The sequence below is a fragment of the Benincasa hispida genome, chromosome 12, assembly GCF_027475165.1.
Source record: "Benincasa hispida cultivar pf3 chromosome 12, pf3_genome.v1.1, whole genome shotgun sequence".
In the NCBI taxonomy this organism is placed as follows: Eukaryota; Viridiplantae; Streptophyta; class Magnoliopsida; order Cucurbitales; family Cucurbitaceae; genus Benincasa; species Benincasa hispida.
Window position 1 is genome coordinate 4,253,184 of NC_143489.1, and position 19,721 is coordinate 4,272,904.

The 19,721-nt window shown below is 33.5% G+C and overlaps 1 protein-coding gene across 1 annotated transcript; it reads right to left on the reverse strand.

Annotated features, from left to right (window-relative positions):
• Window positions 1–4,856: 4,856 nt before the first annotated feature.
• LOC120068522 (long chain acyl-CoA synthetase 4-like) lies at window positions 4,857–11,492 on the reverse strand. Its single transcript, XM_039020321.2, has 20 exons — window positions 11,226–11,492; window positions 10,917–11,141; window positions 9,535–9,601; window positions 9,360–9,455; window positions 9,222–9,278; window positions 9,053–9,101; window positions 8,529–8,605; window positions 8,402–8,441; window positions 8,233–8,327; window positions 7,606–7,773; window positions 7,396–7,506; window positions 7,229–7,316; window positions 6,947–7,013; window positions 6,701–6,776; window positions 6,474–6,591; window positions 6,155–6,400; window positions 5,918–6,057; window positions 5,513–5,695; window positions 5,303–5,422; window positions 4,857–5,131 (listed from the first exon to the last, which is right to left on the reverse strand). Exons 2-20 carry the CDS (start codon window positions 11,063–11,065, stop codon window positions 5,084–5,086), a joined length of 1,995 nt encoding a protein of 664 aa, XP_038876249.1. The 5' UTR covers window positions 11,066–11,141; window positions 11,226–11,492; the 3' UTR covers window positions 4,857–5,083.
• Between the last annotated feature and the right edge of the window lie 8,229 nt (window positions 11,493–19,721).

The following is a 19,721-nucleotide window of genomic DNA, read 5'->3' on the forward strand; positions in this document are numbered from 1 at the left end:
ATTGAGCTAATCTTTACGTTCAAGGTTGTAGCTTTTGATTTCTTGGCCATTTTTACTTCATTTCCTTCAAATCATGCTTTCAATAATGATCAATTTTATAATTTCCAAGATTATGAGTTTTATAAACACATGAATGTAGAGTAGGATTATTTGTTATGATTTCATATCAATTTAACACATTTTCCTCTAAATTTTCCTTACTATTCTAAAGAAAGAGATACAATAACTTGTATTTCTATAAGTTATCAATTGCTCATCTCATCATACCTGTCACTGATAATACTAAGGCGATACTCTATAATAGTGAACCTATTATCGTTAGAGGTAGACGCCGATGGTACCACCCTGCAGATGGCTGCTCCATGCCACTACTACTTATTAGCATGGAAGAAGGCGCAGTGGTCGTGTTATATGAGGGATTATCTATGGAATGATCTTGCAAGTCTGTATCAACGGTGGACTATTTTATGCAAATAAATAAGAGGATCAGGAGGAACAAATTGGGATATAACAAGCTTTAGTGGTTGTACTGTATGTTCGACGGGATCTTCAAGCATGTACAAATGTCTCTCGTGCACTGGCATGGCTGCATATACTCGTTCAATGACTCCATCATTGTTGACAGTGTTTCGTATAGCCAAAGCTATGCAAATATGTGTCTAAAAGTATGGTAATGATAAATATGACCAATTGACGATGCATCATAACAGTAGTGGACGTATCTGTAGGGTATATGGAAACCTGGGAACACTGAATTTTATGATATAGGATAGCTGCACTATTGTCCTGGTACATACTTAGTTTCTCGTAAGTGCTCTCTGCAAGCCTCTTAGTGTTCTTTCCCATAAGATAGTCCCTCAATCTATGCTATTGAAATGGTAGACATCATCAACATCAAGGAACAATATTGTATTGATCGAAGTGTGCTTGTCATTTCCCATCATTGTAAGTCTAGTGTAGTATACAAATTAGACCTTAACAACATCCTCATCGATCTCAAACTCCTACTTCAGATACTCTTTTTCCAAATAAAAAACAGTAAGTGTCTTTCGACTGGGGAAGTACTTATCCTTTAAATGATTTCTCTCGGTTGTCGTCAAGGTACTACACATATGGAAGGTCATAATCTTGTCATAAAAAAGAACTCCGCTTTCCCAAAAGACAGAATGGTTCCTCTTATGTTGAATGTAATGCAGTTTTCTCAGTCAGTAGCGACCTCCTACAGCAAGGCCTCATGAACTACATCGCTACTGAAAATGATGTTCAGGTAAATTTACGAACCAAATACAGTTTTCTTGAAAGCTTCAAGCTGCGCGTGAGCCAACTTCCACTTAATAACAACATTTTCATTTTTGATATGGGATAGGTTGGTATATTGTGCTAGAAACCATTCTTCCGAGGAATCTTGTAACGAGGTTGTGCCATTGCTTATTTGGAAATTTTGATTTCCATGGAAATCCAGTTAGCAAACAACACATTTCACAAACTTTTCTACATTTACCGATACCGACTATATTAAAGTTCTACTGCTACCGATTAATCGATATCGATTTATTGATATATCCTTTTTCCTACTGACTTACTGCTATATGATCTAATCAACATGATCGTCAGCGAAGCACACAATCATACTGATAGACGATAAGGAAATCGATTTCTACATCGATAAGTATAAACAAAACATAAAAAAATCAAATACCGATGAACGAATGAAATACTAAATAAAATAGTGCGGCTAGATTAATGGTGACTTCATATTACATGAAAAGTAAAAATCGCAAACATGCAAGTTCTAATTTCGAACAACACTGGGATGTATACATTCCTCGCAACCCTAATTTTATGTGTTATGAACAGTCAATTGAAAACGATTACCAGTTGAAACGAAGTAAAAAATTGAAGTAAAAGGTAGAATATGTTACACTTACATGAGGATGAACGAACAAATGATTGATGAACACTGAAAAATGGAAATTGGAAGGTGAATCGTGAAGAAGTAAAGAAGAGTGGGTTAAAATGGTCGATAGATTGTTTGAAATGAGGGTGAATGATCGTATTCGATGTTGTCAATCATAAATAGGGTGATGAGGGTAGTTTTGTCATTTTCATTCCACCTTTGAATTAATGATTTGAAATAAACAAGCTCAATCATAATCATATTGTTTTTGAAAATTTAGATGAGTAAACACCAACAATCACAATCATACTAGTTTACAATTGAGGTCCATTTCGATTGATGCTCTAATTGGAATCAACCCAAATTACACCAGTTTTCATTCTCCCCCCTTGTAAACGTGGCTTAAATTCAACAAGTGGGGTGAGAGAATTAGAATTTCAGATCTTGGAAATGCATGAATCATTGCCTATTGAGATAAGCTTATTTTGGCACAAATCATACTAGATTGTAAGTGTTGTTTCAATCAAGCCTTCAAATTATAAGAATTGTTAGAATCAAATGGCATAACAATATTCATCTAATGATATTTGTAGTAGATAGTAAAATAAGGAGAAAATCTAAAAATATATCACCTCATTAAAATATTTATAAATATGGAAGTGTTGATCAGTCAACTTTTGATTTTTTTTTCTAATTCCCAATTCCGCCCTTCCTTTCTTTCCTTTCTTTTTTATTTTTTTATTTTTGAAATTTTGCACACCTTTTTCTTCTTCCCTTTTTTTTTTTATTTTTTTTTATTTTCTGTCTTTTCTTCGTTTTTTGCTCTTTTTTTTATTTTTTATTTTCTTTCCTTTCTCCAGTTTTAAATTCTTCACTTTCTTTTTTTTTTTTTTTAATTTTTTTAATTTTCTTTTCTTTGTCCGGTTTTTGTTTTTTTTTTTTTTTTTAATCTTCTTTCCTTTCTCCAGTTTTTTTCTTCTTCTCTTTCTTTTTCTAATCTTCTTTCCTTTATCCGATTTTATTTAATACCAACAAGCAAATGATCAAATTTTATTATTATAATGAAACGTTAAATATAAATAGTAAATGAAAATGGATTTGAAAGAAACTATTCTTTAGTCCACAAATTTGCACCATTTTTAGAAACATTTCTTAAAAGTTTGAGATAAGAAATGAGAATAGGAATTAAACAAGTTTATTTCTCAAAAAATGAGAAATGCGAACGATATTAAATAGGACAATAGTTTTTTTTTTTTTTTTTTATAGGACTTTGAGTATGATGTCTATTAGAAATAAACTTGAAAAAAATGGCATATACGGCCTAAAATGAAGGGCACAAATTGAAATATTTGTGTATTTGTGTACCTTAATATTTTTTTACAACATCAAATAAAGAAGGGTTTGATTTGGTTGTTCGTTATTTTTAGGAAGTGCCCTTGAGAGGTATCGAAAAGAAAAGGGACCGTATGAATGTTTGGAAAGGCAAGGAAAGAGACAATAAGGTAGTCAGTAGCTATCATTGATAGAAGCTACCACTGATAGCATGTTATCGGTGATAAAAGCTAAATTGATAGCACGTTATCGATGATAGAAGCTACCACTAATAGCACGTTACCAATGATAGAAGCTATCACTAATAGCATGTTATTAGTGATAGAAAGCTATCACTGATAGCTTGATATCAATGGGATCATTGATAGCATGATATCAGTGAGATCATTGATGGTATCTTACCAGTGATGTTATCAGTGAAAGAAGCTATCACTGATAACCACAATATGAGTGATATTAGTGATATCGATGATAAAAGTTAGGTGAATCTATATATCGAGTTTCTTTGAAAGTTCATAACTAGTTATAGAAATCTATCATTGCTAGCCTTAAGTGTTAATATTTCAAGGTTGATTCTAATTGATGAAATTCTATCAATGATAGTGATTGATAGCTACTATCAATGATAGCCACAATAGAAGATTATAAGTGATAGCTACTATGTCAATCTTTCAAAGTTGTTAGTCATTTATGAAACTCTATCGGTGATGACCATTAATAGTTTTCCATCACTGATATAACTCAATCTTTCAAAGTTGTTGGGTTTCTTTCATTGTTGATAACTACATATAAAAGTCTATCTATAATTGATAGCTACTGATAGCCTTAACTGTTAATATTTCAAGGTTGATTCCAATTGATGAAATTGTATCAATGATAGCCACTGATAATTAGCTAATATTTCAAGATTGTATTAATATTTCTCAAATTGAAAGCTACCATTGATAGCAACTATCAGTGATAACAACTGATATCAGTTATCAATGGCTACCAATGATAGTTGCTATCAACGATAGCTTTCAATTTGAGAAAATCGTGATGGAGCAAGCAAAATGTTGACTACGCATGGGCCTTTTAGTCTTTTGCCATTTTTTGTTCTATATATGCAATTGTTTTATCCTTTTACTGCATATTATATTATTTTAGACTTGAATTTCATTTATGCAACCCTTGATCTAAATGTCAAAATCTTTTGATGGTTAATACTGTAGAGTTGAAAAAAAAAGGGTTATATGGTAACAATCTTATAATTCATAAGAGGTTCGTGCATATCTTTTAAGGTCTGTTTGGATTGCAGGTTTTATTTTATGAGTATAAATATTAAATATATGAAATTGGAATGTTTGAGATAATTAATATCTATGTTTGAATATGCAGAATAATTAATGTCTAGAAGTTAAATATCTGTATTTAATTATCAATTTTGTATATAGAAACCAAAACTAAATAATCACTTTCCTAAAAAAAGTAAATAATTACTAAAGAATGCATTATAACTTTTTTTTTTTTTTTTTTTCATTTTAACCTAGTGGGTTATCATAAAAAAAAATAAAAAAATAAAAAATTGAATAGAAGATAAAAAATTGCTAAAACAAGTTCAGGTTTCAATTTAATAAAATTGCCAAGCTTAAGGATAAATTTTGATATATTTCTTTTATAACATTCAATTCAATTAAAACAAAAGTAAAGAAAGAGCTGACCCTTGTGATACAGAAAAATGAATAATGGCCTTAAGAAGAAATTATGATGGTCTGGTTTAATTCTAAGAAAACCAGAAAAAATAAGTGGGAAGAGCTGAACTTCCCTATAAATATGAACCTTTACAATCCTTGTCATCTTCAATATTTTTCTTCCTTAAGCAACAGGCTTGTTCCCACTCTTGTACATTTCATCGATCTCTTTCTGTCAACAAAATTCGATCATTAGACTATATTATATCTTTCGTTTTAATTTCGTTTCAAAGTTTCATTATCATCTCTATAGGTTGATTAGAGCTAACCAAATCTTTCAGCTCTTAATGATTAAAGAAAGTATAACATAGCATTAATAGTATCAATTGATGTAGAGAAGAACCTGATAGTATTTCAGCAATTGAGGTCTCTTCTTCTTAAAAGATGGAGTCATAAGGTCACGCTCTATGTCGAATGGAAGGGGATCGAGATGAACCGCTCTAATATTTTCGTAACCTTTTAACTGCAAAAGCAAACAACACAACTTCTGTTCATGCTACTTTCAACAAGTTCATCTTAATAATCATCATCATGAGAAGAAAGAAAAATGAACCTTTTTTTCTTTGGCAATCTTTGATAATTGTCCAAGTATATAGTCTTTTGCCCTTTTGTCTTCACAGAGAGCATCAAAGTCCCCTTTTATTCCATTTTCTTCTGCCCATTGCTCAAGTGCTTGCTTTTTAGGGTTAACAACAGCAACAAGGAAGGACTCGAAGCTATTTCCATATATCCATATCTGAAAAAATCCTCAATCAAACATTATCAATACAAAGAACCACTACAATATATCTCTATATATTTGGCAAATTGTTCTTTAGGAGAATGTCACTAAGTTAATTTTTAGTGAAGCGACGTTTGTACTTCGTATCTGATGACGATTTTGGACTTTTTGAGATTCTTTTGCCATTGTAGAATATAAATTCTCATCATGAATAATAATAGGAACTAGAATTCATACCATTTCAATGTCGGAAACGAGGCCATAAATCAGCTCTAGATTTTCCACTGCAACATATTCACCTTGGGAAAGTTTGAAGATATTCTTCTTACGGTCAATAATTTTCAAGCTTCCATCCGGTTGCCATTCGCCAACATCCCCTAATATGATTCAAAGAACGAAATAACCAAACCTTTGAGCAATATCAACATGGTTTTGATCTTCAAGAGACCAAAATTTCAAAAAACTAGGGAGTACCTGTATGAAACCATCCATCAACTAACACCTCTGCGGTAAGATCGTCACGTTTGTAGTACCCTGAAAACAACGTATCTCCCTTGATGCATACTTCACCCCGAGGCGTGTTAGCAAGTGAATCATACCCCATCTCAGGTACTGATTCAAGACAGATATCCACATTAGGCACTGGAGGGCCTACTGTTCCCAACATTGGCAGTTCATTTGGTAATGTGACAAAAGTTCCACCACAAGTTTCTGTCAAACCTGCAAAGAAATGTATGATATTTAGCCTCTACTTGCTTTATTTTGTGGAAATGGAGGTACAAGGATGATATACCATATCCTTGTAGAACATGAGCACATGATACGACTCGAAAGAAAGTCTCGATATGTGCTGCGAGAGGGGCTCCTCCAGATAAAATGATTCGCACATTTCCTCCTAATCCCTTCTTCACCTAAAAATATTCCTCCAAGAAGATGAATGAGTTTTCAAAAAAAATTCAAGATGATTTTGATTGAAGTGTAGTCTAATAATTGTATAAGTTTGTCTTTTCTCTCTCTTACCTTGTCAAAGACAACTTTATCAAAAAGTGGGGCTGCCTCTTCATGCTTTTTCCCCTTCTGCATTTGCTTATATTTACTGCATAAATGTAAAAAGAAAAATATAAAGAGATAGAACACAGAAGAATTTAAAACAACAGAAACTCGAATCTGAACTTCGTCCAGATCATTCAAAAATATATGTGAATTGAGAAAAACAGCACAATGTTGATAGAAAGTATCATATTTTTAGAGGGAAAATTTACTTACTATGAGTATGCAAAGTTAAACAACGACTTTTTTAAGAGGCCTCCCGACGATATTTTCTGGTTCAAACCTAAACAATGCCATTAAAAACTTTTCGATGTTATCCACCATTCTAATAATTAAAAGTTTAATCTTAAACCGGGTTTGACCAACAAATCATTCAAAAGCTTAAACTGATTGATTCATATAAGTTAAATATTATTTACATGTTGGCTCAACTATCAGCTCGAATCTAAATGTATATGCTATTAATATCTAACCCGAAACAACGTATCATATGCTCACCACCATAAATTCTTTCGAGCACACGAGGAACTGCACAGAAAATAGTTGGTTTCAACTCTCCAATGTCTTCAACTAACAATTTCACGTCCTACAAAATTCATGGACATAATATGAGTTCATCAATTTCTTTGCCTTAAAAAGGGAAATACCAAAATACGATTTCTCACCCCACGCCAGAATCCAATGGAGGCACCATTCAAAATGAACACCTCCTCAATCACCCGGTCGAAGATGTGTGCAAGCGGAAGATATGATATGTAAACATCATTTTCTTGAACCTGTAACAAGAAACACCAACAAATATGCATCTCATGAATCAACAAGCTTGATAATTAAGTTATTCATTTGTAGAGGGAAATGGGAAGAACTGAGATCACCTCTTCCTTCACAGTTGTAAGCAAATGTTTGACACCAGCAATAAGTGCTATGATGGCATTATTGGATAACAATACTCCCTTGGGATCACCAGTTGTCCCACTGGTGTACATGATGGTGCAAATATCACTTTTCTCTTTCACTGGAAGATCATATTGTTGGCTATCTCCCTGTTTCCAGTGGTAAAAACAACATTATGAGAGGCGAAAGAGGTATGATATTCAATTTTGTTCACGACTGTAAATTTTTTTTGTCTTAAATGATCCAAAATGTCACCCAATTTTGTGTGATTTTAATACATCCATACTTTGGAGTTAGAGAAATCACACAGCATTTGTTTCACGAGATTGATTGAATAGTTTGGAGTTGCGAAACTGAGCCTAATTTTAGTAGGTAGGCTCACAGATCCTATGTTACAGATTTGCTAAACAAATCTAGACTCCTAAAACCTATTTAGGACAAGATGGTTAATTTTACAAATTACACTCACAAGTCAAACACAAACCTAGATAAACTTCTATCTTTTAATCAAAATCCAAAAACAAGATACACAAGTCTAGGCCTTCGTAGCCATAGACTTCACCAAAATTGTGAGGTAAGTATCTTGTATATACTCTCGTATAACTTACCTTTTGCAAAAACTCTTCCCAAGAATACATTTCCAAACCAAACTTGTTAACCTCTTCCTTGTGATTATCTGAAACTTTACCAAAGCTCACAATGGCTACATGGCAAAATTAAAATCTCGTTAGATACAGGCAATTTTTATTGGTGTATGAAAAAAGAGTAAGAACTTACTTTTAAGAAACTTTGCTGTGTTGGGGAGTGTTTTCAACAGCTGAATAAGAGAATCAAAAGTTAATATAAGAAATTTTACTTAAAACTATATGGTTCTTATTTAGTTGCAAAAAAGATAGCGATGAACCTCAGAGATCTTCTTCTCTTCTACAAAAGTAATGGAAATCTCTGCATGGCATATAATGAATTCTATGGCACCAGCACCTGAAACATATTACAAAAAGCTTGAAGCCGAAATAGCTTTCATATGGTATTGGAAACAGATTAGGGAAAACTTGAGAGACATGGCTGAGAAGGTCATTTGTCCTTTATAGGTCCAGAACCTATTTTAATCCCTAGACTTTCCTACATATTCCACTTTGATCTCTAAACTTCAGAACATTTTATTTTCGTCGCTAAACTTTGCATTAGAAAACTGTTCTTAGTCCTTATTAGTCTTCTACGAATCATTTAACAAGAGCCCAAATTCGTATGAAAATTAGCACCTAACCATGTGGCTTCAAAGACTTAACAATACAGAACTGAACAAGTGATGTGAATACTTCATTAGAAACAGCAGGACCAAAATATTTACTTTTTCAATGCAAGGGTCAAGGACTAAAATACTTCTCAAAGTTCAACACATAATTACTTTTCAACCATGTCATTTACCTAAAGTATCATATAAAGGAACACAATAAAGCCCATGAGCATTGCAAGCCTGTAAAAGAAGAAACAAAAAGGTCACCAAATAGAATTTTACATTACTAGAGTCTGCTTACAAATGAAAAACATTGATTTGTATAATTGACAATGAAGAAGGATATAATGAACTAATTACCTCCATGCTAATGATCCACTCAGGACAATTAGCACCATAAATTCCACATTTTTCTCCCTGCAAACTCAGCACAACTACAAATGTTAGTTCCTAAATTTGCATAGCATTTTACTAACACAAAAATCTCCAAAAACTTACTGGTCCATAACCCAGACTGCGGACTGCGTTTCCAATTTTCAACACCAATTCGTAGACTTCTTTGTAAGTTAGCCACTCATATCCACCAGCTTTAGCCTGCAGATGCACAGAATCCACCATAACATTTTACCGTCTTCAGTTCAAGGCCAAAGCAACTTAATTATCAGTAACTTACTGGATCTCCTTCAACAATTTTCCGACGCCCAAGCATCCGGTTTCCGGGATTTTTCTCCACAGACATTCTGCATCAAGCATGATGGTCACAAGTGTTTATAAAGTGTTTGATTTACAAGGTGGTTGATAGTCTAGAGTTGTAAAGTCAAGCTTATATTTTGTTATAGCTCCTCAAACCTTCCTTTTTACAAAGCACAAATTCATAGACCAAACATAAAGTTCCTTGCTCCAAACTTATTAAAGCCATGAGGTGATAATGTTTTGCTCACGATTTTATTAAAGTTTAGTTTACAAGGCTACAAAACTTAACTGTCTGGAATGAATATTTGAATTATACAACTGAATGAAATTGTATAACTTGTACTTGGTTGAAAGGTTAGCTTCATGTAAGTCTAGATACATTCACAAACTCATAGTTTGAGATAAGTAAATTCACATAACAACTTGGAATTCTTATCAGTTGACATAAATCAAATTCATGACTCACATGCTCTTTTAAAAGTCTTAAAAGACTATGAATTTCCCTCTAACTTAAACCAAAGACCATGGATTTCTCTCTAACTTAAGCCAAATTGGTTCTTTTTGAAAAAAACTCCAAGCGTTCAAGTCAATTTTACACATACCCCCTATTACAACAATTGGCATCAAGACATTCAATAGAATATTCAAGGTCCGAATTACAAGTTTAATCCTTGAATTTTCAAATTTGTATCTACTTAGTTTCCAAACTTTAAAAAGTTTCTAACAGGTCCTTTAGGTCTCTAAACTTTAAAAGAAAAAAAAAAATAGTGTAATAGGTTCTTAAACTTTCAACTTTGTGTCAATAGGTCCTCGAAATTTCAAATTTGCATGTCCTCGACCTATCCAATGTTTTTGAAAATTCACGGATCTATTAGATACAAAATCCCAAATTTAAGATCTCCTTATACATAAAATTCAAATTTGTATCTAATACATCAGCTATTTCAAAACCTTTTTAAATAGGTCTGGATTCTATTGGACACGAAATTAAAAGCTCATAGACTATAGAAATACTATTAAGTTCAAGAACTTACTTGACATAAAATTGAAAGTTTAATAAACTACAAACACTTCTCAAAGTTCAAATATGAAATAAACACAAACCTAAGCGAAACTTGTAGTTCAACCAAGTGACACCACAGTTCTACACACACTCTAACCACAAAAACATCTAAGTTCAGAACTTCTTTAACAAAACCAGATCTAAAATCATCCCTTTCTCCTACTGGGGATCCACAAAGATTCAACAAAACACAAAGAAAACAGAGTTTACATTCCAAAAACTACATGAAGTTCAGAATTTTCTTCTTGGGCTTTCTCATCCATCAAACAGAGTAACAAATCCATTAAAAATAATCATACCGAAATATATCCCAGCAGGTTTCCAAGCCTTGAACCGGCGGCGGAAACCCATCCTTAGCAAAAATACTCCGGTAAACCGGCCCGACCGACGGCCTGTCAGCGGCGGCTTCCTTAGCCTCCTCCACCTGAACCAAGTACTTCCTCTGCATTTTTCTTCTTCCGAAATTTCAACAGGTTCCCAAAATTTGAGAACTTTATTTAGGATTGAAATCGAAGATTTCAAATCTTGAGACAACGTGGGTAAGAAGTTAATATTATAATTAGACTGAAAAATATTAAATTCGAGAGCTTGAAGATAAGACCGTTTACTTTGATTTTCAAATGCAAGGGCAAGGCTGGCTCTAACTTCATTTTTCTTGTGGATATTTTTAAATGGGGTTGCTTTGATTTCATGAAGGAAGGATCTTGACTTTTCAAAATGACAAATTTTTGCTTTTTTTTTTTGAAAAATTCCTCAATTTGGGGACGAGGGTGGTTGAAATGATCGAGTTGGATATTGCTTCCTGAAAATTGGGACTTTTCTTGACCGTACGATTTGTTTTTACGACGTACTGTTGTACCCCGATGTTCTTTTTTCAAAAAAGAAAAGGACTATTTTTATATGATTATATTTTAGAAAGGTCATAGTTTTTTTTTTTTTTTTTTTTTTTTAAGGCATAAGAAAAGGTCATAGTTTACTTTGTTTATGTGTTTTATTTGATTGTTTAGATTATAAAGTAGATTATGTTAATTAGGGTTATTAACTTATTAGTTTGTAGTTATTCAAATCGACCAACAAGTCAATTCATATTTTCTATTTAAATAAAATTCTCTATAATTATTCAAATGTAGCTCCAAGTCAAAATCTTTTGTTTTTCTTACACTTGATGTGATTAGTGGTATTACTTAGTTTGATAATGGGATGTAAAGAGAGAGAAAAATAATGTTCGGTGAATATATAAACTTGGTCATCATAGTAAGAAGATGTGATTTATAAATTGAGCAACGTCCTATTAAAAAAACAAGGATGAGAATGTGAACTAATTAGTCCAACATTTTAAAAAGATATATTTATTTTATACACTAGAGAAAATTTTAAAGCTCCGTAATACAATGTAAATTATGAACTATTTTAAAATTTTAAAATAATTGAAAAGGACTACTTTCTTATATATCAAGATTGTTAAATTAGTAGTACAATGGATGAATCTAAAATTTTATTTAATCTATCAGAATGGTGACCGTGTAAATAGATTTTAATTATATGTTTATGATTTAGAAATTGTTATTATTTTTTATAAAGGATTTAAAAGTTGTTATATTTTTGTTAAGAATGTATATACATACATGATACATCTTTAAAGAAGATTGATAGTAATTGTGGTGATTAAAAAGTTCTCCCAAACATGGAATTTTCTGACCTTCTTAAAGGTGGGACTATGTTTCATGAGATATTTTAGTTTTAAATCAAATACCAAATAAAAAGGAATCATTCAAATCATATTTTGAAAACTTTTCTACCTATTTTAGAATTCGGATTGGTTCCCATATATTTGAATCACATCATAAACTATAAATAAAGTTTGTTTTCTTAAAATAAATAAACTTTGTCTTGTATTTAAAAAAACTTTATTTATCTTGCATATTCAAATACCAAAATTATTGTACCCATAGTTTTAATATCTTCTATACCTATAAAATAATATATACCACTCAAAGTGTTCGCTTTAGAGAATCTAGAATTTTTATTTAGGAGTTAGGACATGTCATGGAGTGATTCTTAAAAATTACTTTTTGTCATTTTCATAATCACTTTTTTTAAATCATTCAAACTCAATTTTGATGATATGAGTATTGCATTTAAAAGTATAAAATTAAATATCAAATTAATTACGAGGGATTAAAAATGTGTTTTGGATATGACAAAAATGATTTTGATAGTTTCAAAATCGCTCCCAAACATACACTTAGTTTAAAACAAAATTACTTTCAATTTCGTGTCTTATAGGTCAACAAAATATCAAATAGCTAATGACCTATTACTTAATACATAGACATTCGAACTTAGATCACGTTTACCAAAACAACAATGAAAAATTTGGTGTAATCGTAATGGAATCAATTGATGGATCAATTGTAATTAAAAGATGTAAAGAATATGAATATTTTTGTATGTTAATGATAAGGGAAAATACTGTGCATTGAAAGGAGAAGAAGGCACGAGAATATAAAGAGAAAAAGGGAGGATATGTGGCAACCCAATATTGGTTATCTTATAACCACTAATACAACTAAAAAGACTAAAAAAGACTTACATAATGCAATAGTAAAGATGCTATTTTATCATCCCCTATAAGTTGAATTGGAGGGTGAATGACGAAAAGCTTGTTCCTGGGATTGCAGAAGTGTTGAGAAGGAAATGGTTTTGTAAACATATCAGCTAGCTAGTCATCAGAGGGAACAAAATGAATGATAAGCTGTCGGCGAGCAACAAGTTCTGTAATAAAATGTTAGTCAATCTCAATGTGCTTAGTTCGAGAATGGAGAACAGGATTTGCTACCAAAAAAGTGGCATTAACATTATCACAAAGTAACAAAGGAGTAGAAGAAGGAGAAAAGCCTAATTCTATCAGCAATGATTGAACACAGAATAATTCACTAGCAGCATTCGACATCCTTCGGTACTCAGATTCGGCACTGGAATAGGAGTATACCTTTTGTTTCGAGGAAGACCAAGAGATCAAGTTGCCTCCAAGGAACACATAGTAGCCGTTTGTACTACGATGATCATTCGAACAATTTTCCCAATTAGCATTTGTCTAACATATCAAGGACAAGTCAACAGAGAGTGAGAATGAAATCCCAAGAGAATTGGTTGCCTTAAGATAATGCAAAATGCGTTTAATAGCCTGCCAATAAGTAGTAGTCGGGGCATGAAGGAACTAACACACTTTATTAACAACAAAGCTTAAATATGGACGAGTAAGAGTATAATATTGCAATGCTCCCACAATGCTACGATACATAGATGGGTCAGGAAGCAGATCACCATCATGAGCAGACAGAGGTGAGCCCGTAGCCATTGGGGTAACAATGTGCTTGCAATTGATGAGTTCAGCACGCTGAAGTAAATCTGCTATATATTTGGCTTGAGACAAATGAAGAGAATCACCTTTGCGATAGACTTTGATTAAAAAAAGATAAATCTCTAAGATCCTTTAAGGAGAAGTTAGTATTCAAATCATAAATAAATTTCTGTATGAAAACAACATCACTTCCAGTTACAATTATATCACCCACGTAAATCAAAATGAGACCAAAGACTGAGGCAGAGCGATAGACAAATAAAGAGACATTAGACTTAGTTGCAGAAAACCCCCAATTTAGTAGCCATGTACTAAGTTTAAGGAACCAAGCTCACAGATTTTGCTTCAAGCCATACAATGCCTTACAAAATTTACACATATAGGATGGTTTATCCTGATCAATGAAGTTGGGTGGTTGAGCCATATAGACATCCTCATGTAATCACCATTTAAGAAGGCATTATGAACATCTAATTGTCTTATAGGCCACCTAAAATGGACAGCTAAGGCTAGTACAATGCGAATGGTAACTGGTTTAACTACCGGGCTAAACATCTCAAAACAGTCAATTCCATATGCTTGATCAAAATCTCAAGCAATCAACTGAGCCTTGTATCGTTCAATGACTCCATTTGGTTTTAATTTTAGTTTATAAACCCATTTACATCCAATGACTTTATAATCATATGAAGGAGGAACAAGGCTCTAAGTTTGGTTTTTAGTTAAGGCTTCAAATTTATTTTGCATAGCTTGTTTCCACTCAGCAAATTTAACAATAGTCTTAAAATTTGGAGGTTCACTAGGGGTAGAAGAAGGAGAAGGGGGGGGGGGGGGGGGGCTTAAAGACAACCAAAGCTTTGGTTTAAAAATGCTAGCCTTAGACCTAGTTATCATAGGATGGGTATTGCCTAAAAGGGGAATGGATGCAAACAGAGGCATGGAAGATAAGAACTAAGGATGGGGTGAAGAGGTTGGAATAGGAAGAGAAGAACATGCTGCTGATGAAGCAAGGAAAAAGGAGTAGGCAATGAGGATTCTGGGGAAGAGGAAGTAAAGGGGATAAAGGTTGAAGGACATAAAGAAGAAATAGGGCAAGGATCTAGGGGAGTTACAAGTGATGGACTAGGAGCTTCAATGTGATGTTGGTGAATAGGAGCCTCAGTTGACAAAGATAAACGAAGAGTAGAATAGGAGAAACCAGGGGGTGCTAGTGGAGAGATAGATGCGAGATTAGTGAGAGTAGGGGAGGCCAATAGAGATGTAGATGGTGTAGATGGAGCACGTGAATTATCAGGCTTAAAAAGTGATGGAGATAGAGTAAGGGGGAAAAGATGAGAGGGTCGAGAGCCATATGAAGCTATAGGCCAATGAGTGTGGTCAGAATGAAATTTGGTAGTTTTAGAAAAAGCCAAGGGGATTGTTGGGAAGGAAAGACATCTTCATTAAAAAAAATAACATGACGGGAAACATAGATGCAACCAGAAAAAGGATCAAGATACAAGTATCCTTTGTAATTCTCACTAAAACCAATAAAAATACATTCACGAGAACGAAACACAAGCTTATATGAATTATATGGTCTAAGAAATGGAAAACAGGCACACCCGAATACTTTTTAACATTTGATAATCAGGAAGATATCCATAAAACATGAGGTAAGGAGATTTGTAGCCCAAAACATGAGTAGGCAAGCGATTGATGAGATAAATGACCATTTGGAAAGCGAAGCTCCAAAAAAAAAGTGGGTAAGTGGGAGTGAGCAAGTAATGCAAGCCCCATCTCAACTACATGTTGATTCTTTCTTTCAGCGCGACCATTTTTTTAGGGGTATATGGACATAAGACTCGATGGATAATCCCAAGGGAGGAGAGTAAGGGAGTAAGACTTCAAAACTCACCACGCCAATCAGTTTGAAGACTTTTAATATGAGTATTAAATTGTGTTTCCACAAAGTTCTGAAGTGATAGAAGCAAGAAATTGTTTCATCCTTAGTTTTAAGTAAATAGAGCCAAGAGTAGCGAGTAAAATCATCAACTAATAGGAGAAATTAATGAGCTTCATTGATTGAAAGTTGAGGGGAAGAACCTCAGACATCTGAGTGTACTAATTGAAATGGTGCACAAGTTTTTGTAGTAGATAGTGGAAAAGGTAAACGATGGCTTTTAGCCATTTGACACGAATTGCAAAAATCAATAGTGTTAACAGTAGGAATTGAAAGATTACATAAATGCAAAAACATGTTTTAAAACTGGGCTAGCAAGATGGCCCAAGCGTAGAAGCCATAAGGAAGAGCAGGAATGAAGACAAGATGCAAAAGTTGTTGCAGAAGGGGAGGAAGAGCTTGAGTAAGAAAAAGGTTGGGGAGACAATTTGTATAGTTCATCTTCAAGAGTGCCCTGAAGAAGAACTATCTTGGTTTGAAGATCCTTCACAAGAAAGAAAGAAGCATAAAACTCAACAAACGCTTGATTATCATGACATAGTTTAGCAATTCTGATCAATTTATTTGAAATAATTAGAGTGTGTAAAATATGCTATAATAGAACAGGTTTAACATATGAATAAATTTGTGTAGTTCTAGTATGGAGAATGGGAAGTTGCTTACCATTGCCAACCATGACTTGTTCACCACCATAATAAGGAAGAGTGTTGCTAAGCATAGAGGAATCTGGGGTCATGTGGTGTGTGGCTCAAGAATCCATAAACCAGGATTCATCAGGATGCTAAGATCGGTTGTAACGACAAAGGAAGGATCAGAGGTAGGAGGAAAGGACGACTGAGGAGTAGCCATGCTGAGATGAGCTTGAGAAGAAGGCTTCCGAGAGGCAAAACTAGGAAGTTGATAGCAAACAAGGGCCAAATGCCCAAGTTTGTTACAGAGTTGACATTGAATTTTCTGGTTTGTAGGCTTAGGGGGCCTAGCGAGGAGAAATGATTGAGGTTTACCCAAAACACTAGGAGAAGAGTTTGGAGAAGGAGAGGAGGAAAAGGGCCTAAACTGAGGAAAGTTGGAGTGAGGTGTGGGGGGGGAGGTGCACTTTTTGTTAACTTGCTAAGTAGAAAGACTAGTAAAATGAGCCTAAGCCAAGTTCAACTATTCAACAGAGGTTTTCTTTTCCAATCGTGCCTCATAGGCTAACAGTAAACTTCTTACATCTTCAAGGGTAGGGGTGTTAGCTCTGTTTTGAATGAAGTAACAAAAGCATTGTATTCAACACCCAATCCTTCCCAAATATGACCCAAGTGATCCCTATATGAAATAGGTTCCCCTGTAGCAGCAAATCTATGATTTCTTTAATTTGAGACAAATATTGGTTAATAGATTGACTATCTTTTCGAATTTTATGGAGCTTGGTTTTTAGAACCATTATTCTAGCAGTGGTTTTAGAATCATACACACGACATAGAGATTCCCAGATTGCATGAATAGTTTGAAGAGAAACCATCTCACCCATTTTGCCTTCAGATAGAGAAGAATACATCCAACATATTAATACCTGATCCAAATGATGCTAGTAAGTAAAATCATCACTGACCTAAGTTTGATGAACATCACAAAATTGAGGAGGACAAGGCACACACACTACCATTAAGGAAACCTTCAAGGCCATTGACTATAACAGCATTCATGAGTTGGGTTTTCCAGAGGAGATAGTTGGTGTTAGTCAGTTTAACAATGAGAGGTTGTGGTAGGGTGGGAAACATTGGGGGAAAGGTAGCGTAGGGGGAACGAAGGAGGAATTGAGGATACTGAGGAGGAAGATAAGGAGGGTATTTTTAGGTTGGTACATAGGGTTGAGTACGAGGATACTTCGATTGGAACTGAGGTTTCGGAAACCTCTGAGAACTTGGGAATTGAGGCTGGAAAATTTGGGTCTACGTTGGAAGCTATTCTGTGGTCGAGGTTCGAAGACAGGGGTTGGAAGAGGAGGATTCAGAGAGATGGGAGGATTGGTATTCGAAAGAGAGTCGCTGAACTTTGGAAGAGAAGATGAAGAAGAACCTTCACCTGACATCATTGGATGACAATATAGTAGAGTCGTGGCTCTGATACCATAAAAGATGTAGAGAATATGAATATTTTGTATTTACTGAAAAGGGAAAATATTGTGCATTAAAAGGAGAAGAAGACAAGAGAATATCAAGAGAAAAAGGGAGGACACGTGGTGACCCAATATTAGTTATCCTATAACCAACTAATACAACTTAAAGGACTAAAAAGGACTCACATAATGCAATAGTAAAGATGTTATTTTATCAGCAATGAGCCTGAATAGCAAATGTAGTTAGATTGCTTTTGATCACGTTTACTCGAAATTATGAATTTTGTCAAATTTATTATTACCATTACTGTTACCATTATTTCTGAGGGTGAAACAGTAACATTAACGATAACAATAAAGATGTCCAAATTCATGATTTTTCTCCTGAAACAGTAACAATAATGGTAATTGTGACGGTAACAATAATGATATTATTAGAGTTTATGTCATAAATCTCGTGGTTCTCAGAATTTGTAATATGTATATGAATTACTTATTTGATAAAAAAATGAGTTATTTTACTCGACATTTAGATTGCATTAACTTAATCCAATAAACTAAGATCCAATGATATTTTAAACATGTATGTGGTTGACATATAGGTGAATCATGGTTAAGTAATAACCTAAATGGTCTATAACATATGAATAAAGTTGGGTGCCTTATTTTTGTGACACTACGGATATGACCCACTTTGTAATTATGTGTTACAAATGATGTGATCGAAATCATTTTTGTAGAGATATGCGAGTGGAAGGATTTTATATAAAGAGTTTGTGTAAGACCGATGTTGGGTGAGAATGCGATCAAAGTCCCACATCAGTTATATAAGTGGATGATCATGGGTTTATAAGGGAATCTAGGGTCGGTATGGCAACCCCTCTAGGAGGTGAATAGAGTTTAATCAAATTAATTAAAACTTTTTATTAATGTGAGTCCACTTAAATAAATTAACAAACTTTTTGTTAACATGTAATTTAAACACAATAAATTCATGCAAATAAATTCAACTCAAAATAAACAAGAAGTTAATAATACTACTTTAAAGCACCCAATTTGATTCTAATAACAAGATTGATGAAAATGTAGAAATTTAAGAACTACCAATCAAAATATACAAATATGAGCAATTAACTTCAAGAATAAGTATTGCAATTAATTTCATGTAATAAACTATAATAACACATTAATTGCAAAATTAAAGTAGGAGAAGGATAGAGAAATTAACATTAAAAATTTTTATAGTGGTTGGACACAACCCGACCTACATCCACTTTCCAAGCTCCACTCGAGTATGTCACTACGAACTTGACTCTTTCCACGGTTTTGAGTCAACCCACTACAATGTTCTTTTTTCGGAAGCCTGATCATTTCTACGGTTGAAGATCAAAATGTTACCACCACTCTTTTTAGGGATCAAGAGCAACCTTACAATGAATTTGAAAATAAATAACAATATGAGAAAAACTCTCTTAAAGAGTAGATTTATAAATTTAGCACTCAATGAGTTAATCTTCACAACATAAAATATCTCTCAAGAAGAAGATGAAAAGAAGAAAATTTAAGCTTGGAGAGAGAGCAACAATGGTGGTTTAATGAGTGGAGGATTGGAAAAAAAATAAAAATTGTTCTAAATATTTGAAGAATAATTTGAGTTTAAATAAAGAGAAAAAATTGTTGGAAACCACATTTAATTT